This window comes from Lissotriton helveticus, chromosome 10 (assembly GCF_964261635.1).
Source record: "Lissotriton helveticus chromosome 10, aLisHel1.1, whole genome shotgun sequence".
Taxonomy (NCBI): Eukaryota; Metazoa; Chordata; class Amphibia; order Caudata; family Salamandridae; genus Lissotriton; species Lissotriton helveticus.
Window position 1 is genome coordinate 116,211,699 of NC_136071.1, and position 18,225 is coordinate 116,229,923.

Sequence of the window (18,225 nt, forward strand, 5' to 3'; positions counted from 1 at the left end):
TCGAGTTGGAGGCTGAAGAAGTCTGATTTTGAGCGTTTTATTTTCCTGAAATAGGCGTTTCTCTTTTTCTTCAGCTCTTTTAGGTGCATGTCAGAGGGAGCTGATCTCCAGGTACGCTCTGCCATTCGCATGTCTCGTCTATCCTCATTGAGACTCCCGTCGTACCATGGTTTTGAGATTTTAGTAGAGACTCTTTTCAGCTCCATGGGTGCAGCCTCATTAATTATAGAGGACATAGCGTTGAGATAGTGGTCAGTCAGAGTTTGGACGTCTGTAGCGCCTGTCGGTGGCAGTAGGAGGTTGCAACTGTTAGGGGGCAAAGAGCCTGGGTTGAGCTTTTTCGAGTCTCTTTTCCAGACTTTGGGCTTGGAGAGTTGAGCCGGGTTAACTTTGATTTTTTCATTGATAAAAAAATGTGACAATATGATGATCTGACCAGTCACAGGGTTGGATGGACTCGAGTTGGATAGAATCCTCTTTGGAGATGATCAGGTCGAGGGTAGAACCTTTCTCGTGGGTCGGGCTGTTGCATATTTGGGTGAGGCTAAGGGCATCGAGGACATTTTTAAGACTATTTACCACTGCGTCGTTGTGATCGTTCCAGTGGAGGTTGAAGTCACCAAGGTATATTTGGGTGAGTTGCCGTCCGGAATTAGTTGAGATCAACTCCATTATTTCTTGGGAAAAGGTGAAGTTGTCCCTGGGTGGGTGGTAAATGCTGTGAAGCGAGCATATCGGTTTGCCCTCACTAATAATGTCAAGGCATATGTATTCCCAGGATGTTGGGGATGGTAGGGAGGTGGAATTGACTTTCTGAACAGAGAGGTTGTTCCTGTAGATGCATGCAATTCCACTACCTATTTTGCCTGTTCTGTCGAGCCTGATAATGTGGTAGTCGGGAGGAACCAAGATGTCCATTATAGGTGTAGAAGATTCAGTTAGCCAGGTTTCAGTCAAGATGATTAGGTCAAGGTCCCGCGATAAGAGGAGGTCAGCAATGGCGGCAGAATGTTTCTTGGCTGATCTGCAGTTGAGAAGAGTGCATTTGAGACGGGGTGTGTTGAGGGTGGTAGATGGTTCTAGAGAGAGAGGGACTTTTCGAAGGTTATTGGGGATGGAAAATCTGCTGTTTAGTGTGGGCGGTCTAAGGGGATTTGAGTGTATCGTGGGAATGTTGAGGTGTGGGGTGATTGTGTTATTTTGGGGGGCTGGGTCATAGGAGCGGAGAAGGGTGAGTGTGTAGAGGTCAGAAGAAGAGTTGTGGGTGCGGCGAGGGCGGTTGTTGCGATTACGACCTGGGATTGAGGTCAGATTGGGGGATAGCTGAGTGAGAGAGTTAGTCGGAAGGGTGGGGGACAGGTTGGGCGGGGAGGTGTAGTTGCGTGAGACGTTGCGGGGGTGATGCGGGGGCCGAGGGCAGTTGCTGCGCCTATGAGCAGGGATTGACGCCCGGTGTGGGGCGTGTTGAGTGCGGGAGTCAGCCAGCGCAGTAGGGGACAAGTTGGGAGGGAAGGTTGAGGTGGGTGAGAGGTGTATAGGGTGTGTAGAGAGTAGTTCTTTGATGGTGTGTATGTCTTCTTTGATCTGAGTGAGGGTGGCCATGATGTATTCCATCGTGGGGGAGGTGGTGGGGGTGGAGGTGGCAGTCAGGAGTGATTGGCTGACAAGGGAATTCGTGTGCAGGTGGGAGAGAGGGCTGGTGTACGAGCAGGTCTGCGTTGTGTTGGTGTGCGGGATGGAGTTAGGGAGGCGAGAGGTTTTGGGCGGGAGGGGTGTGGATGAGGTAGGGAGGACGTTGGTGGTATGAATGAGGGCATTGGTGGTAGGCGGGGGGGTCAGGGTGTAGTCTGTGAGACTGATAGCCGTGGTGGGGGTGTAGGGAGGATAGTGGGGGCTGAGAGTAGGAGGGGAAGCGGCATTGGAGATGATCCTGTTGAGGGGAGGGGGAGTTAAATTAAGAGAGGAGGTATGTTCTGCGTAGTTGGTTAGAGGGTAATGGGGACTGAGAATGGGGGGGGATAAAGGGGGGGATTTGTCAGGGTGCGTGTTATTCTGGTGCTGGACTAATTTTGGTGTGTTAAGGGTGGGAGCTGTGCTGTCAGCGGTGAGCGGGGTGTTAATGCTCGCTGTAGGTGTGATAGGAGTGTTGAAGGTATGTGTGGAGGTCCGCGAGTTGGTAGAAGGGGCGGTGGTGTGAGTGGTGTATGAGGGGGAGCGATCTGTGTCTGTGCTTGAGAGCTGAATTGGGATAGTGGGGTTGTGGGTGGGGGATGGGAGGTCAGGGGTGGTAGGTGTGCCCCTGAATGAGGAGTGTGTGGCTGTGAGGTCATGGTTGGTGGGACTGGAGGAGATATGAGTGTTGGTCCGTGGATTGGAGAGGTGTTCTTTGAAAGTGGGGAACAAGTTGTCTAGCAGTTCCAGGTTCCTGTCTGTAGCTTGTGCTAGGACAATCCCGTTATTGTAAATAGTGATGGTGGCTCTGCCTGGAAAGACTAGGGATGGTGTGATGGAGAGAGTTAGGCTATGAGGGGATTTTCTGGTAGAGGAAACGGTGAGTAGGATGAGGAACGCTTTTCTCCATTGAGCTCTGCGTGTGGTGTGGAAGATGATATCAGTGTTCAGGGATCCATTGACCGGTGAGAAGTGGGTGTCAACAAAGGGAGTTTCAGGGTGTGACCTAAGGAAGTTGTGTTTAAAGCGTTTGGCGGCTTTTTTGGTCAGTGATGGTGGGTAGTTGATTTTGTATGTGTGTTTGCCGATAGGATCCATGTTGCGGTGATGGATTAGGTGGGTATGGGGGGAGTGCGCTAATGCACTATAGTGGTACACGTGTGCAAAAAAACAACAAATGCATACAGTAGGTTACACAGTAGTAAGTTATAAATTACAAAAGTGGCACTAGTGATCAACCAGCATCACCAAGATATAAGAGTGTGCAATAGAGCAAATACATACGGTAAATTACAAGGTACACGGTGTAAGTGTAGGTATAATACTGACAGTATATAAGGGCAGGATATAAATGCAAACAGCAGTTAACACGAGTCAAAATCACAAATCAAGGTGTCATTAATTAGCAACCAAAGTACAAGGTGTAAGTGTAGATATAATACTGATAGTATATAAGGGCAGGATACAAATGCAAACAACAATATACATGAATCAAAAATCACAAATCAAAGTGACATTAATTGGCAACCAAGAAATATGAGGTAGCAATCTGTACAATACCAATGTTCAAAATACAGGTAGGAGTCAAAGTGACAAGAAATATGAGGTAGCAATCTGTACAATACCAATGTTCAAAATACAGGTAGGAGTCAAAGTGACAAGAAATATGAGGTAGCAATCTGTGCAATACCAATGTTCAAAATGCAGGTAGGAGTGACACTAGAGAGCAATCAAAATATATGAGGTAGCAATCTGTGTGTTACAAATGTTCAAGATAGAGGTAGACGTGGCCCTAGAGAGCAGCCAGACATATATGAGGTAGCAATCGGTGCATTACAGGAGAGAAGAGTGAGAATGGATGCAGGTTGCAGAACTGTGTAGAATATTGCGGAATACAGAAGTATGCGATATATGAGATGGCAATCGGTGCATAACAGGAGAGGAAAGCGGGGATGGGTGCAGGATGCGGAAATGTACAGAATAGGGACGACTAAAGGAGCAGGACACAGATGAAGACAGTAGTGTACATGAATCAAGAATCAAAAATCAGAAATGGCATTAGTTAGAAACCAAGGTATCTGAGGTAGTAGTCTGTGCATTACCAGTGTTCAAAATACAATATAATAAAATACAATATAATACTGCAATAATAGGCAGACGTTCTTTCATATATGAGGTAGCAGTCTGTGCATTACAAATGTTCAGAATATAGGTAAAATTATAATACTGCACTAATAGGCAGAGATTCTTTCGAATATGAGGTAGCAATCTGCATTACAAATGTACAAAATATAGATAGAATTATAATACTGCAATAATAGGCAGACCTTCTTTCATGTATGAGGTAGCAATCGGTGCATTACAGAAGTTTAAAATATAGGTAGGGGTATAGTATTGCCATAATAGACAAACATCCTTTCACAAGATGATGTGAATACATAACTGAGCATAGTAATTGGTAGTTGAGATTAGTCTAAGATGCTAGGTTCTCAGTGTCTGTTCAGATAATGATGCCAGCCCGAGAGAGACTAGTCAAAAATGGCCGCCAAATAGCTGGGTTAGAGACAGTAGTTCTCTGTTTGCTGCTGTTGCTTAGCTAGCAGGGAAGAGCAGTTTCCCTACCCCTTCATGAAAAGCAGGGGAGGTGGAGATGTTAGTCCTCTGTCTGCTGCTATTACTTGGAGTATAGGGGAAGGAGTTTCACTTTCTATCTAAGCCAGCAATGCTCCAGTTCGCTGGGTGGAATGCTTATCTCTGTGTGGGGGAGTTAATCTGAGGAGCCTCGTGGACAGAGGTACTGGTGGGGATTTATTGTTACAGGTTTATGGCTCCAGCCATTTTGAACAAAGGTGGTGTTTTTTAAAAATGGGCAGGCGGGTAGGAGAAATAAATACCTTAAGTCTCTGCGTGCTTTTTGAGTCTGCCAGCAGAATTTTCAGAAGCAATGATTTAGTCCACAACGTGTCTCAGTTTTTTCCGATTTGCCGAATATGTAAATTGTGTGTAAATTAATCTCCAGAGATTAGGTCATAGCTCCATGTCTGTATTACCGTGAGGGCAGAGCAGGTAATTACCCGGTATCCAACCGAGCCGAAGGGGGCAGGCTCCGGTCTTCTGTCGCATCTATTGCTCTTGTTGTTGGTCTCAGGGCTCCCTTCAGCCTCGGTCGCAGCCCTCTCCTGAGCTCCGGTGTTGCGGTGCAGGGGGGAGGGAGGGGGGGGGGGGGGACTGCCACGATCCTTTGCAGCCCCGGCATAGCAGAGCCGGTGTCCTCTACCGTGGACTGGACCGGCGGGGGGGGGGCACTTAACGATCCTCCGGCGTCGCTGTGGCTCCTTTGTTGTAGCGCGGCCGGTTTTTTCAGCTTTCTGAAAACTCCCGAGACTCAGCTGCGGTGAGTCGGGCGGGTGGTGCCGGCTCAGCAGGCTCACAGAGCTTTAGCCGCCTCTGCGCGGGGGGGGGGTGTTCTCCAAAGCTGTCGGGGTGCCTTCCTATGCTGCCGTGTGTGCCTTTTGGTCTCCTATGCTGCTGAGGGGTGATTCCGCCACCGCGCTCCCGTTCCCTACTCTGCCGTGTAACGGGCGGGGGTGGGGGGGGACCTCTCCCAGTCCTCCGGTGTCTTCAAGCGGTCGGGGCCAGTCTCCCAGAGCTTCAGCCGCTCCTGCGACGCGCCGGGGGTGCCCTCTTATGCCGCCTTGAGTCCGATGCTGGGCTGGTGGGAGGATGGACCGCAGTGTCGGCTCGGCAGGCTCCCGGAGCGTAAGTCCGATCGTAGGGCTTTTCAGGCTCCAGCCTCTGTTGATCCGTTCAGTAGGCAGTCCCGAAGGCAATCCAGTTACTCTTTCTGCTTTCTGCTTTCTGCTTTCTTTCTGCCCCGGAGGTTCCCGGATCGTAAGTCCGATCGTAGGGCTTTTCAGGCTCCAGTCTCCGTTGATCTTTCCTATATCTCTTTTGCATTCTTGGAGGACTTCTCTTTACCCCTCGAAGAGGTAATCTTTGAGGATTTGCCCATCAAAGGCAAGTCACAGCTGGACCTAGTTTGTGAACTGGATTGACCCCTCTTACTGTGGTGTTCTTTCAAGGCCGTCGCCAAAAAGATTTTGGGCCAGATGTAGGAAAAGCGTATTTACCGATTCATAAATACCGAATTTTACCGATTCGGTATTTATGAATCTGTAAATATGAAGGAGGGAGATTTAGGAAGATTCGGTAATTGAATTACCGAATCTGTAAAAATCGGTATTTACAGAATCGGTAAATACCGATTCGGTATTGCCCATTAATTCCTATGGGCCTTGAAGCCCATAGGAATCAATGGGCAATACAGAATCGGTATTTACCGATTCGGTAAATACCGATTTTTGCAAGGGTGCAGGGGGTATCACTTTGACACCCTCTAGCACCCCGAAAACAGGCATGTGCGCCATGTGGCACACAGACATGCCCTAAGGGCATGTCTGTCTGTCACATGGCATAGGTGTGCATGCACACATGTGCATGCACACCTGGATTCGGTATTTTACCACCCAATTGGATTGGGTGGTAAAATACCGAATCTGTAAGGCCTGTGGGACTCAGAAGAGTCCCACCCACATCTTGCAGTTACCGAATCGTTAAAAATACCAATTCGGTATTTTACCGATTCGGTAAATTTACCGAATCGGTAAAATAGGGCCCCTACATGCCAATTCTTAAATACCGGTCGGTAACGGCCGAAATCGGCCCTTACCGACCGGTATTTTGGCTCCTACATCTGGCCCTATGCCTCCTGTTCCTCAATGGCCTGTGCATGCATGTGGGCAATACAGAATCGGTATTTACCGATTCGGTAAATACCGATTTTTGCAAGGGTGCAGGGGGTATCACTTTGACACCCTCTAGCACCCCGAAAACAGGCATGTGCGCCATGTGGCACACAGACATGCCCTAAGGGCATGTCTGTCTGTCACATGGCATAGGTGTGCATGCACACATGTGCATGCACACCTGGATTCGGTATTTTACCACCCAATTGGATTGGGTGATAAAATACCGAATCTGTAAGGCCTGTGGGACTCAGAAGAGTCCCACCCACATCTTGCAGTTACCGAATCGTTAAAAATACCAATTCGGTATTTTACCGATTCGGTAAATTTACCGAATCGGTAAAATAGGGCCCCTACATGCCAATTCTTAAATACCGGTCGGTAACGGCCGAAATCGGCCCTTACCGACCGGTATTTTGGCTCCTACATCTGGCCTTATGCCTCCTGTTCCTCAATGGCCTGTGCATGCATGTGGCCGTGTTTCTTGCATGATTTAGAGTCAACAATAGGGCCAAGGCACAATCTGAAGATTTTTTTTGCATCTGATATTAATATGTTTGCTACAAGACAAAATACGAAGCCTGACAACTTTGTAGGCAATAGTTTTCCTATTTAATACTTCAACACAAGTTATTAAAAACTATTATTAGTTTCTTGATCCAGTCTAATGCCTGGAGGCATTGAAGAAATTAGGAATTTATAGGTAGATAGTGTCCACTAAAATATAGTTAAAGCAGGTCATTCCTTGCTGTAGTCATCAATGTTTTAGTAGAGGCTTCTGTAGGGTCATGATGAGAGGCGAAGCAAGAATGTTATTTACATTGCTTAAGCTATTTGGATCTGGAGACCCATTTTTCACTTCTCTAATAGGTTTTTTAAAAAAAACATTTTATGCTGTCTGCTTTGGGTCCATGTTGTGAAATTCTTTGTCTCAATAAACAGCTGCCCCGATGTTTTCATCTTTCCATAAGTTTGATTGTGTTTTAGACTAATATGATTTCTAAGTAAGTGAATAAGTTTAACTGCTGCCTATAAACCTACTCCTGATTGATCCAATATGCCACTTTCTGAGTTACTGTTTACCTTAAATGCAAAATCAATTTTATGATAGAATTTTTATAGAATTATTTTTTTTCTCAGACAAAGGCCATCTGAATCAAAGTCTAGTGCTGACAGGTGTTCACACCCCTTTCCTTTTTCCACTTTTCTTGGACTAGTCAGATTATCCTGTAGATCCAGAGCAGTACTTAATATTTAATTATTAGCCACTTTCCTGGTGCAACTCCCTGGTTCTAAGTGGTGTTCGTTCTTACATAAAAGAATACAAAATGAACTACAGTGTTAGTTTCAGGTCTCCTTTCATTATATTTCTAGTGTGATTCTTGTCTAGAAAAAACATATATCCTTCTAGTTATACATAGTTTAAATTGCATTCAGTCTCATCCTTTAGTATCTCAAGTAGTGCACCACGCTAAAACAGTACAGCCTCAGTAAGGATTAGTGCCAAAGTGATGGGCACTTTGCCAAGTCTGCCCATGCAAATTCTAATACCAAATTGGTTCTGTCAATAAAGCAGCCTCACCATTGTACACATTTGGAAAGCTTGCTACTTTAAATGGCAAATGTCCTTCACAATTCCCCTTTGTGAGCTAGGTAGACAGATGTAATTTCACTTTGGGAATTGCCTATTTGTCAGATGTCAGGATGTGCTGTAGAACACACTAACCGAGAAAGATGTGCTTTTTGCTTTAATCATTTGTCCAAGGCCTTCCAAGGTTAGATCCTAAAGGAATACTTTTCCTCCAGAACATGTGCATTCTTTAAAGTATATAGCTTGCTTTTTCTCGATCTATTCCTAATTTGGGTTAACCCTAACCTCATTGGGCAAAAAATTGTGAAATTTCAACACCACTCTTTAACTCCCTTAGGTAGATTAATACAGTAAGCATAGTATCTGTATATTAAATAACTGAATACATTGTTTATGATTTTCTTAGAGGAACATTGCAAGAAAAGATACTTCTTTGTTACAACTCTTCTTAATAAGAATGACGAAAAAATCCTACTGGTTTACCCTTTCAGAGGGCCATGGGCCATGCAGGGGATGCAAGGTCCAACCATGGTGGTTGAGGCCTTCTGCTCATGATGTCCTGAGGGCCGAACTACTATGGACTAAGCAACTAGGCCAAGAACCCCTTTTGTACTTGACCTTCGGTGGTAGCTATGGACGAGCACTCAAGGCTTCCTCGGGGTGGTGGGGAGGTGCCCGCAGCCGTATAGATACAGGTAGTGAACACGATTCATAACTCAAAGTGCACACAGTACAACCCATAAATCAATGTCCTGCCCAATACCTACTTTTGTAAGAAAAAGAAGTATTTTGTTTCTAACTCTACACATGCAAGGGAATAACAATACTTGTATGCAAACACACACTGCTTTTGAGGTTAGCCTGTAGTAGCTGTCAGACAAATCCCTGTCCCACACTCTACCTTGGAATGTGCTTTGGATTATTCCCCATTCACTGGTAGCCACATCCAGGGAATGTGTACTAGTAGGCCGTACTTCAGTTCCTCTTAGACACTTTTGACTAATAACAGAAGAGTCAATCATGTCACAGCACTGTTATCGAGTCCCTGGTGCCCCCACAGGCCCATTTCCAGTCTCACTCACTCAGGCGGTATAGAAATGTTCCACGGTGCAAAGAGTGCCCTCTCTATGGGTGCTCCTGAGTCCATATCCTCTTCTGTGGAGACTGGCTGCGCGCAGTTCATGATGCAGCACCCGTAAGGTGTAGGCTTTCTCCTCCAAGCAGCGCTGCAGGTTCATCCAGGGATCAGTGCTGCTCCTGATCACCTCTAAGTGGGGGTTGGGGGAGAGATTCTCTGGCTCTCGACTGGAGCTCCAACGAAGGTGGGACTTCTTCGGCAGCATTCTGTGATCCTCAGAGAAGCAGTCAGGTGTGGTTGGTGGGCTAGACCCGCCGATCACAGCAGTAATCATCTCAGCCGGTCCATGGCCCGAAACACTTTGCCAGAAGGGGCTGCCGGTACCACTGTGGCTATAGGGTTGCCATGTTACTCACATCCATGCAAACAGGCAATGGCCTGATTGGTGCACATCTGTTCTCCTCAATCCTTGCTCAGGGAGTTGCTTACTCCAATGCTCTCCTCTTCCTTACTTAGCACACTAGACTTGGCAAGCAGGCAGAAGCTGGTGCTCTAGGTCTGGTAATCTTGGTTTTCTTGGGGTGATGTTCCCACACTAAGCAGGGAGACTAGCAGGCCTTGGCCTCCTGTTCTGGTCACAGACCGAAGTCTTGCAGAGCTTCCCCTTCGCGCACAGTCCTCCTCCTGGCTGCTTGGCAAATTACAACATCTAGGGTTTTAACCGCCCGTTCTTACAGTCCATTTCTAGACACCAAAATGTGATTTAGAATGTGAGTCTTTGAAGTTTTATGTTAGGGTCCTGCTTCATTTGAAGTGTCCACTTCTCTTTTTCTTCTTTCCCCTTGAAAGGATGTCTGTCACAGAAGACATGATTCCGAAGCTGATTGACCCACAACACAATTCATCGGAGTGACCAGAGTTCACACCTAGATGTCAGCCACAGTAATATGTGCATCAGCAGGGTAATCCCAGGCTGCCAGCTCAACTATTAGATTCCCGTATCAGCCCAATCGTGAGATGTTTCCAGACCGCTTCCTTGTGATGTATCATTGAAGCAAACAACAGCTTTTTGAAGTGTAAATGGAGGGTCCCTTCTTCCTCTCCTCCAGTGTGTCTCCAACCCAGCTCACAGGAATGTAGCAATACACAAATCTGTTTGGGGAATTCCACTCTTGCTCATTTCTTCACCTGCCAAGCTCTTCTATGTAATGTTACCATTTCAGGCACACTTACTCAATATACACTCACAGCACACTTACTGTCCAACACAGTTACCCCCATGCATTGTACCATTACAAGTACACATACATTCAGTACACATGTTCACTCTGTCAGTACACTGTTCAACACTGAGTCTTTTATATACTGTATCAGGGTGTACTATTTATAAACACGCACTCTTTCAGCACACACCCACCATGCATGCGCTGCACATCATTTCACCCTTCATGTATTGTACTTCATGCAAGCACACATGCACCAGCACATGATTTTATTGCACATGCACTGCACTACATCCTTCATGCCTTGTATTCCTCACAGGCATACATACACTCAGCACATGCACTGATCCAACATGTACTGTACATCTCTGATCTAGCCCTGTACTGTACCCTTTTCAGGCACACATACACCCAGCACAGAGTCACTATTCCTGTGCTGGGCACCACTTAACATCTTCCTTATGTAGGCCAAGGGTGAGTTAAGCACACAGCAGCAGAATTTTGAAACAGGTGGGCGAGCCTGTAGGCCTCACGCCAGTGACACAGGGTAAAAATGTCATCTTCGCTACTACTGATCACTACACGTTATGCTGCCACCAATGTGGTTGTGTTGCTTAACTCTTGGTGATTATTTTAGGTGTCCCTCCTGGTTCAACCAGACTGAAATCCGTGAGGCAGGTCTATGTCATGGCACACACACATGATCCGTGTTCATCTATGACAAGATATCAGTATTAGGGATACAGACAACAGTACAGTTGCTCACTCAGGGCAGGGGTAAACATCTTTAACCAAACATATGACTTTTCTGTCCTAACATCAATTTTACCGCGCTATAAATGTGCTAAGTTGCTTCTTTTGAACCCCTGGCTGTGTATGAAGGCAAGTCTGGTGCTCATTCTCACCCCATCCCTCTCAAATGCTTGAGCATTGTTATTAAGTGGACCAATATTTCAGGTTGTTTCTTCTAACCGCAGATTCCTCACCATGTGAATATCCCCAGGCACCAGACTTTATTTGGAGAATGTTTTCCTGCAATTCCTTCATATGCTGGTAGCAGGCATCATTCAACTCCGCTTCAACTCCATCCCTCCCCCAGACTTTGGGCTGAACATTGCCTCACAGAAGTAGATCTTGGCTGATATCTAATAGATATTTATGTAATGTAATGTAAGGTGGATTTGTAGAGTGCTGCTTGTCGCCCAGGAGGGTGTCTAGGTGCTGATTAACCGCAGATTCCTCCTCTTCTGAACATTTCCCAGGTGCCGTAGAAGGGCTGGAAACTTTTCATAGCAGTGTACCCCTGTGTTGCTTAGTGGCACAATGCGGCTCAGCGTAGACTTTGTACCTCCCCAGAAGTGATGGAGTGTAGCCACATATAAATACCACACCTGCGCACTAACATCAGATCCTTTCTTTCCATGTCCTCAGATGCAGATCTAGAGCTTGCTCTCTCAATTTTTCTGTCATCTTTGCCGCATTTTCTCAGTGTGCAAGGGATATGTCCCCTTCAAAGGCTTCAGGATTTAAATCCTGCAGGTACTGCCATTAACATGTGTATGACAGAACTGCGTCATGTTTGTTTCTAGTACAAGGATTTGTCACACAACTCTAAACATGTTCTGGGGACTGCTCCAGGATGAATCAAAATGCTAACCTGGACCACAAAGCCAAGCTCTTAGTCGCTGAACACTGTTAGAAGGCAGGTAAGGGACGGCCATGGTCAAACACACAAACCCTTTCTCAAGGCCATTTTTGGGAGTGGTCCTCTTCACATTCGAAGTCATCAGGTAAGACAAAGAAAAAACACAAGAAACCGAAGCCTGATTCTCCATCTCCTCACCACTTTCCTCAGAAGAAATTGTGTGGTCGTCAGAGTGTCTTTCTGCTATGGTCTTCTACTGCGGAATAGATCCACAATAATTCCAATTCAACTCAAATTCCCAGGCCCATCAGTGACACTGCCACAATTTGAGGTGTTCAAGGAGGCCATGTTATGCATCTTTGGCATCTTATCTGGCTCCCTCTGGTGCACCTTTGGACCCCAAGAATCCTAGGAGGCCTCCTGTCGGATTACCCTCAGCGTATCCATCCTTAATGCTGTCTGTACCTCTTGACTCCGCTGAGGGATGGGCTCAGTCTCCGGGGCTGACTCCCATCCCAACTGATGCTGAGACCTGCGCCAGTCCCTGCTTCGTTGACCTCATTGCCTGATGTCAGTGGCGAAACCATGAGCTATGCATTGGCCAAGAAGGAGCCTCCTTACGTTTGCCTGCTAAGCGCTCTTCAAGTCGCCTTTTGTGATTTGTTTTTTTCACAGGGATTACATATTTATTCCCTTTTGCTGCCTTTGCTATGCCACAGTGTAAACGTAGTGTGTTTATGTTTGATAATCACTCCTTTCAAGCACCTGTACAGCTGTTCTTTGAGGGTATGCACCATCACTTCTGGCGAGGTTGCTGCACGGTCAGATACTGCTACCTATCGTTGTGTGAGAGCAGTGGCTGAAAAACGTCTCTGAATCCAGTCTGTCTCCTGGGGAATTCAAAATTAATATGTAGTAAGATTGAGAATCCACCAGAAAGAGTATTATCAAAGGCAAGTAACTAGTTCAGTAACACAGCATGGTGCTAACCAACCACTGACTCATACATGTCCTGAAGATTAGACATCTGCTTGCTTTTCTCTTTTTTCTGAATCCACCCACCAGAATTAGGATGAGATTGCTAAAAAGCCGCTCTGTGTCTCTGTGAAAAAAGTTATTCAGCAGTTTGTTTGACTAAGTACAGATGTACCCCTACAGTAACCACCAATGGTTGGGGTATTCCAAATTTTAGCAGTGGTCTTTGTGTCCTATTGAAGAGGAAGGCTAAAATAAACGTGATGTGATTGATGGTCAGAAGATTTGTATGGACAATGTGCCTCTCTAGTGACAAGACACTAGATACAGGTTTTAACTCACATTATAGTGATACGTTAAATTAAGTAATGGGATTGTGTTGGCTCAAAAGTTATGTTTGACCAAGCTCGCCAGTTGTGTTACTTAAACAGAGGAGAGGAGTGTGTCAGCAGCTTTTGTCACAGAATTGCATTTTAAGGAAGAGAAAGCCCTACAGAATGTTACAGAGTCATTCACCCCAAAGTTGTTAAATAGACATTTGCCAGATGTCCGACAGTTGGGCTCTTTTTATCACCAATTTAAACTGAAAATCCTAAGTTGTTCCTGGAGTATTCTCAGCTGTCTTTGATTGTGAGGTTTTCAGTGTTGAATTCCTAGCACACTATTCACTATTGTGTAAGTTAATTTATAAAATAAATCACAAAGCAAGTGTGGTTCTTATAACCCCAATGTGTGTGAGTTAGGACATGCTGTTTAGAACTGTTAGGCCTCAGCTATGAGATCTTCACAACAAGTGTTTGAAATGTTAATTCAACACTACTGAATCTGTTATGCCTTGTCCTGTGGGTCGCAAAGGAACTCCTAAATCAGCTACAAACCTGTTGCACTTAGCACCTTCACTGCCATATAACCTTAGCAGTCTCTTCAGTTTATTACCGTTCAGTATATTTGTCATCATAGACTATGGTAGTAACCTATTTAAAAATGCACAATAATTATCAATAACTTACAAAAATAGATTGTGTGAGCTCTGCGTGGTAAGGTCCAGGATTTCAAACAATACTTTTTCTATTTGCAGGTACTTTGATGATTCTGAAGTCTGCTTGCAGCAACAACCACAGCTATATTGATAGATTGATATCTGTGTTCATGAGATCTTTACAGAAGATGGTTAGGGAGCATTTAAGTCCACAAGCAACACCAGGGACAACAGAGACAAACACAGGTATCACAGTTTATTTTATTTGGCTCCAGCTTTACTTCTAGTTGAAGTGGTTTATCATGTATCACTGTACTTTTACATTTTATTGAAAAACATTAGGTTTCCAGTCTTTTAGGACGTAATGTTTAGACTACTAATTCCATTATAATGGTGCAACCAGACGTGTAGCCCATGTGATTGTTGAAAGGATGAATCAGGCCTGTAAGCCTTTAAAAATAACATTCCCCTTCTGGAAATGTTATCCTCCTTTAACTTACGTCCTAGTGTTGTTTCAGCTGTTTCTTCTGGGTCAACTATACTCTAATGTGCAATTTTCCCTTACTGGCGAAAGTGTTAATGTTTGAATAACTTCCTGATTCACACTACCCCATTTATGACAGATACAGCTGTGGTAAATTGTGTTAATGTTCTTTTTTGATTGACTGTTGGTGGGAACTCGGTGTAGATATTCTATTTGTTAACTTGAATGTTCGAGGCATGTGGGCTGCTGAATTCATATCTGTGCATAGATCGCCGCCTAGTGTTGGGTCCGGATGATTGCACTTTGTTGTCCTGGAAGAGTCTTCAAAGTATCACGAGATAGGTGACTTCTCCCCTGGACTACAGTGCGCATGGGCTTCCTTTCCATGCTCAGATTGTTTTTACCGCCATTGGGTTCGGATGCAAACTCCTTCTCTCCAACTCGGAATCAAAACTAACTTCTCTAAAGGCCAAAAGGCCTTTGATTTCAACGGTATTGTTCTCGTTTGGTACCTCTCTACTCGATCCAACCTTCCATCTCGAATCGGTCATCGACGCGGGCCGTTGGGCTTTTTCGACGCCACGTGAGCCGACCGTAGATGGAAAGAAGCCCCTTCAAAAGGTGCCCACAATGCAACTCAAAGTTCCCCCATACTGATAAGCACTCAGTATGCAACAAGTGCCTTTCCCCAGACCATAGGGAAGAGACCTGCCAGGCCTGCGCCCAGTTCCGGTCCAAAAAAAAATACGGATCCGGCGGGCCGCTAGGCAAGAAATGCAGCGACAGGCACCGGAACCCGACAACATCTGATGACCAGGATTTACCGGACGCTCAAGACTCGGACCTAGAGATCGTCACAGTCGAGGACGACTCCGACGACGAACTCCCGTCGGGCCAAATCGTGAGTACAGTGCCCCCCGACACCTATTGATCCGTCACCAAAGGCTCCGGTCAAAGGCATCGCCAACAGGCCTTAGCCAAGATCATAAAAGACTTTCGACAGCCCCGCCTTCCGGCTCGGCACCGAAACCTTCAGACACCCCAGGGCCTAGTAACGTTACCCCAAAGAAGGTTCCAGAGCCAAAAAAGGTCACCGACCCGAAGGGCGTCGATCCAAAAAAGGCCGTACAGCCAAAAAGCGTCGAGCCGAAAAAGACTGTCGACCCCGCAAAGGCCGCTCAGCCAAAAGCCGTCGATCCCAAGAAGTCGGTCAAGCCGAGCAAGGGAACGCAGCCGAAGAGCGCTGAACCGAGGATGGTCGCCGTCCCGACCAAGCCTGCGGTTCCAAAACCCGTCGACCCGGCATCCGGTGCCGTACCGAAACCATCGAAGCCGGACAAACCTGTCGACCCGAAGACAACAGCTCCAAAGACACCGGTCGATCCCAAAAAGAACATCGATCTGGTAAAAGACACTCGTTCAAAGAAGCCTACGGAGCCCAAACAACGTGTCGACCAGAAAGCTCCAGTTGACCCGAAACAACAGGTCGAGCCTAAATCAGGGCCCGAGCCGAAAAAATCGAGCAAAACACCAAAGGTCGTCGACAAACCTGCCTCGGTCGACCCCAAAAGGCCCAAGCCGAAACCCAGGACTGTAGAGGAAGAACTATTCCACCCAGATCCATCCGAGGACCAGGCAAAGATTTACATTAACCCAGACACTGGTAAAGTTACCATCCTGCATAGGAAAAAGAGACCTTTGGACTTTGCACCTGATTCACCTATCCCTCTGAAGAATAAGGTACTTCTCCTACTAGACCCTCCCTCCCTTTCCAACCTATTATGCCCTCCACGCCACTTGCACCTACCTCACCTCCTAACCACGATGATGATGAGGGGGACACAGGATATGAACCACAGACCCTATATGACTTTCCTCAAGACCCAGATCAAGAGGAACCTTGGGAGGAGCCAACAGATCCTTATGATACACATCCTATCCCTGATGTGCCCACTTATGCTACTAAACCATCACCCACTGATGACACAGTAGTATTTAACCAACTCATAGACAGGGCAGCGCAATCCCACAACGTGGACATGCACACTGACCCGGTAGAGGAGGACTTCCTCTTTGACACTTTCACTACTCCAGAAAGGAGTGTCAAAACCCTCCCAATGTTGAAGGGAGTTCTTAAGCATGCCCCTGACATATTCAAAGACACAGCCAGGGCACGGGTAATCAATCCCAGAATAGAAAAAAAGTATAGACCGGCTCCTACAGACCCCACCTATATCAAGGGCCAGCTGCCACTGGACTCCCTAGTGGTTGCTAACGCACGAAAAAGAGCCAACTCTCAGACTACAGGGGAAGCACCTCCCCCTGATAAGGAGTCCAAAATCCTAGAGGCATCGGGCAAAAGGATAGCGGCACAGGCATCCGATTCCTGGAGAATTGCTAACACTCAAGCACTACTAGCTCGTTACGATAGGGCACATTACGATCAGCTCGAGAGCCTTATGCAACATTTGCCCGAGCCGTTTAAAGCGCAAGCAAATGGTCTTATTCAGGAGGGCAAGTTCATCTCCAATGCCTCCATTAAATGTGCGCTGGACGCTGCGGACACCGCAGCAAGATCCATTAATACTAGTGTCCTCCTCCGCAAACATGCATGGCTGCGGGTTTCAGGTTTTAAGAATGAGGTGCAGTCCACCATTCTCAACTAACCCGTTAACCCAGATTTTTTATTTGGTCCTGCGGTCGACACTATCTTAGATAAAATGAACAAGTATTTACAATGCAATAGGTCTCGCAGCATTAAAGTTTGAGTTATTGGCATTGTGTATAACAATGCCAATAGTTATAACTTTCGCAAATGTGACACCTATTGCATTTGTACTGCAATATGTGTTGAGAGTGAGTGAGAATGAGTGGGCGAGTCAGCCAGTGAGTGAGAGAGTCAGTTAGTGAGAGAGAGTGGGTGAGTCGGTCAGTGAGAGTCTGGACAGTGAGTGAGTGAGTGGGGGAGTCAGCCAGTGAGAGTCTGGTAGTGACAGTGAGTGAGTGAGAGAGTGGAGGAGTCTGTCAGTGAGAGGGAGAGAGTCAGTGAGAGTGAGAGTCAGTGTGAGTGAGAGAGTCAGTGTGAGTGAGTCAGTGTGAGTGAGTCAGTGAGAGTGAGTCAGTGAGAGTGAGAGTTAGTGAGAGTGTCAGTGAGAGAGTGTGAGAGTGTTAGTGAGAGTATGAGAGAGGGAGAGTCTGTGAGAGTGTGATAGTTAGTGCGAGTAGTGTGCTGGGTGCAGGAAGGCTGACACATCCCACCCCTTCCCTCAGTAGGCCCCCAGAAAACATTGGGTGAGGGGGCCTGCCGGAGACCGAAAGAGCAAAGGACATAAAAAAACATTTACAATGCGACGCGCGCCTTGGGATTGGGTCCCCCCCCCCCCATTCTTCAGCCCAGCCAGGCGGTCTGCAATGTTTGCTTTCGCATGTCTGGAGAACGAGGTGACTTTGTTAACTATGTGTTAAACATAAGATGGTGTCCGCCCACTCACCTTGCATTTGGTTTACTGTGAGGACGGTGAACCACAAACTTCAGAATGGACAAAAGATACAATGGAAACCCAGTAGACAAACATTTACTCCCGAAAATACACTGGAACATTGCAAGCAGCGCAAGAAGATTGCCTAGTGCACCCTGTGTGTACAACTTTTGCCCCTGCTGTCCCGTCCGTGTTCGCAGCTTCAATTTACTGTTTACTTTTGATGACATTTATGTCTCAACTCATTGTTGTCTGAGAGCTGTAAAGGTCCGTTATGATGGCCAAGGCAGGAAGG

General features: G+C 46.4%; 1 protein-coding gene across 1 annotated transcript in view; it reads left to right on the forward strand.

Moving 5' to 3' along the window:
• TRRAP (transformation/transcription domain associated protein) overlaps positions 1-18,225 on the forward strand; it is an 885,394-nt gene that overhangs the window by 566,573 nt on the left and 300,596 nt on the right. The window contains exon 46 of the mRNA XM_078664902.1: positions 14,067-14,213. Within this exon, the coding sequence (XP_078521028.1) occupies positions 14,067-14,213 (147 nt within the window). The remainder of the gene's footprint in view (positions 1-14,066; positions 14,214-18,225) is intronic.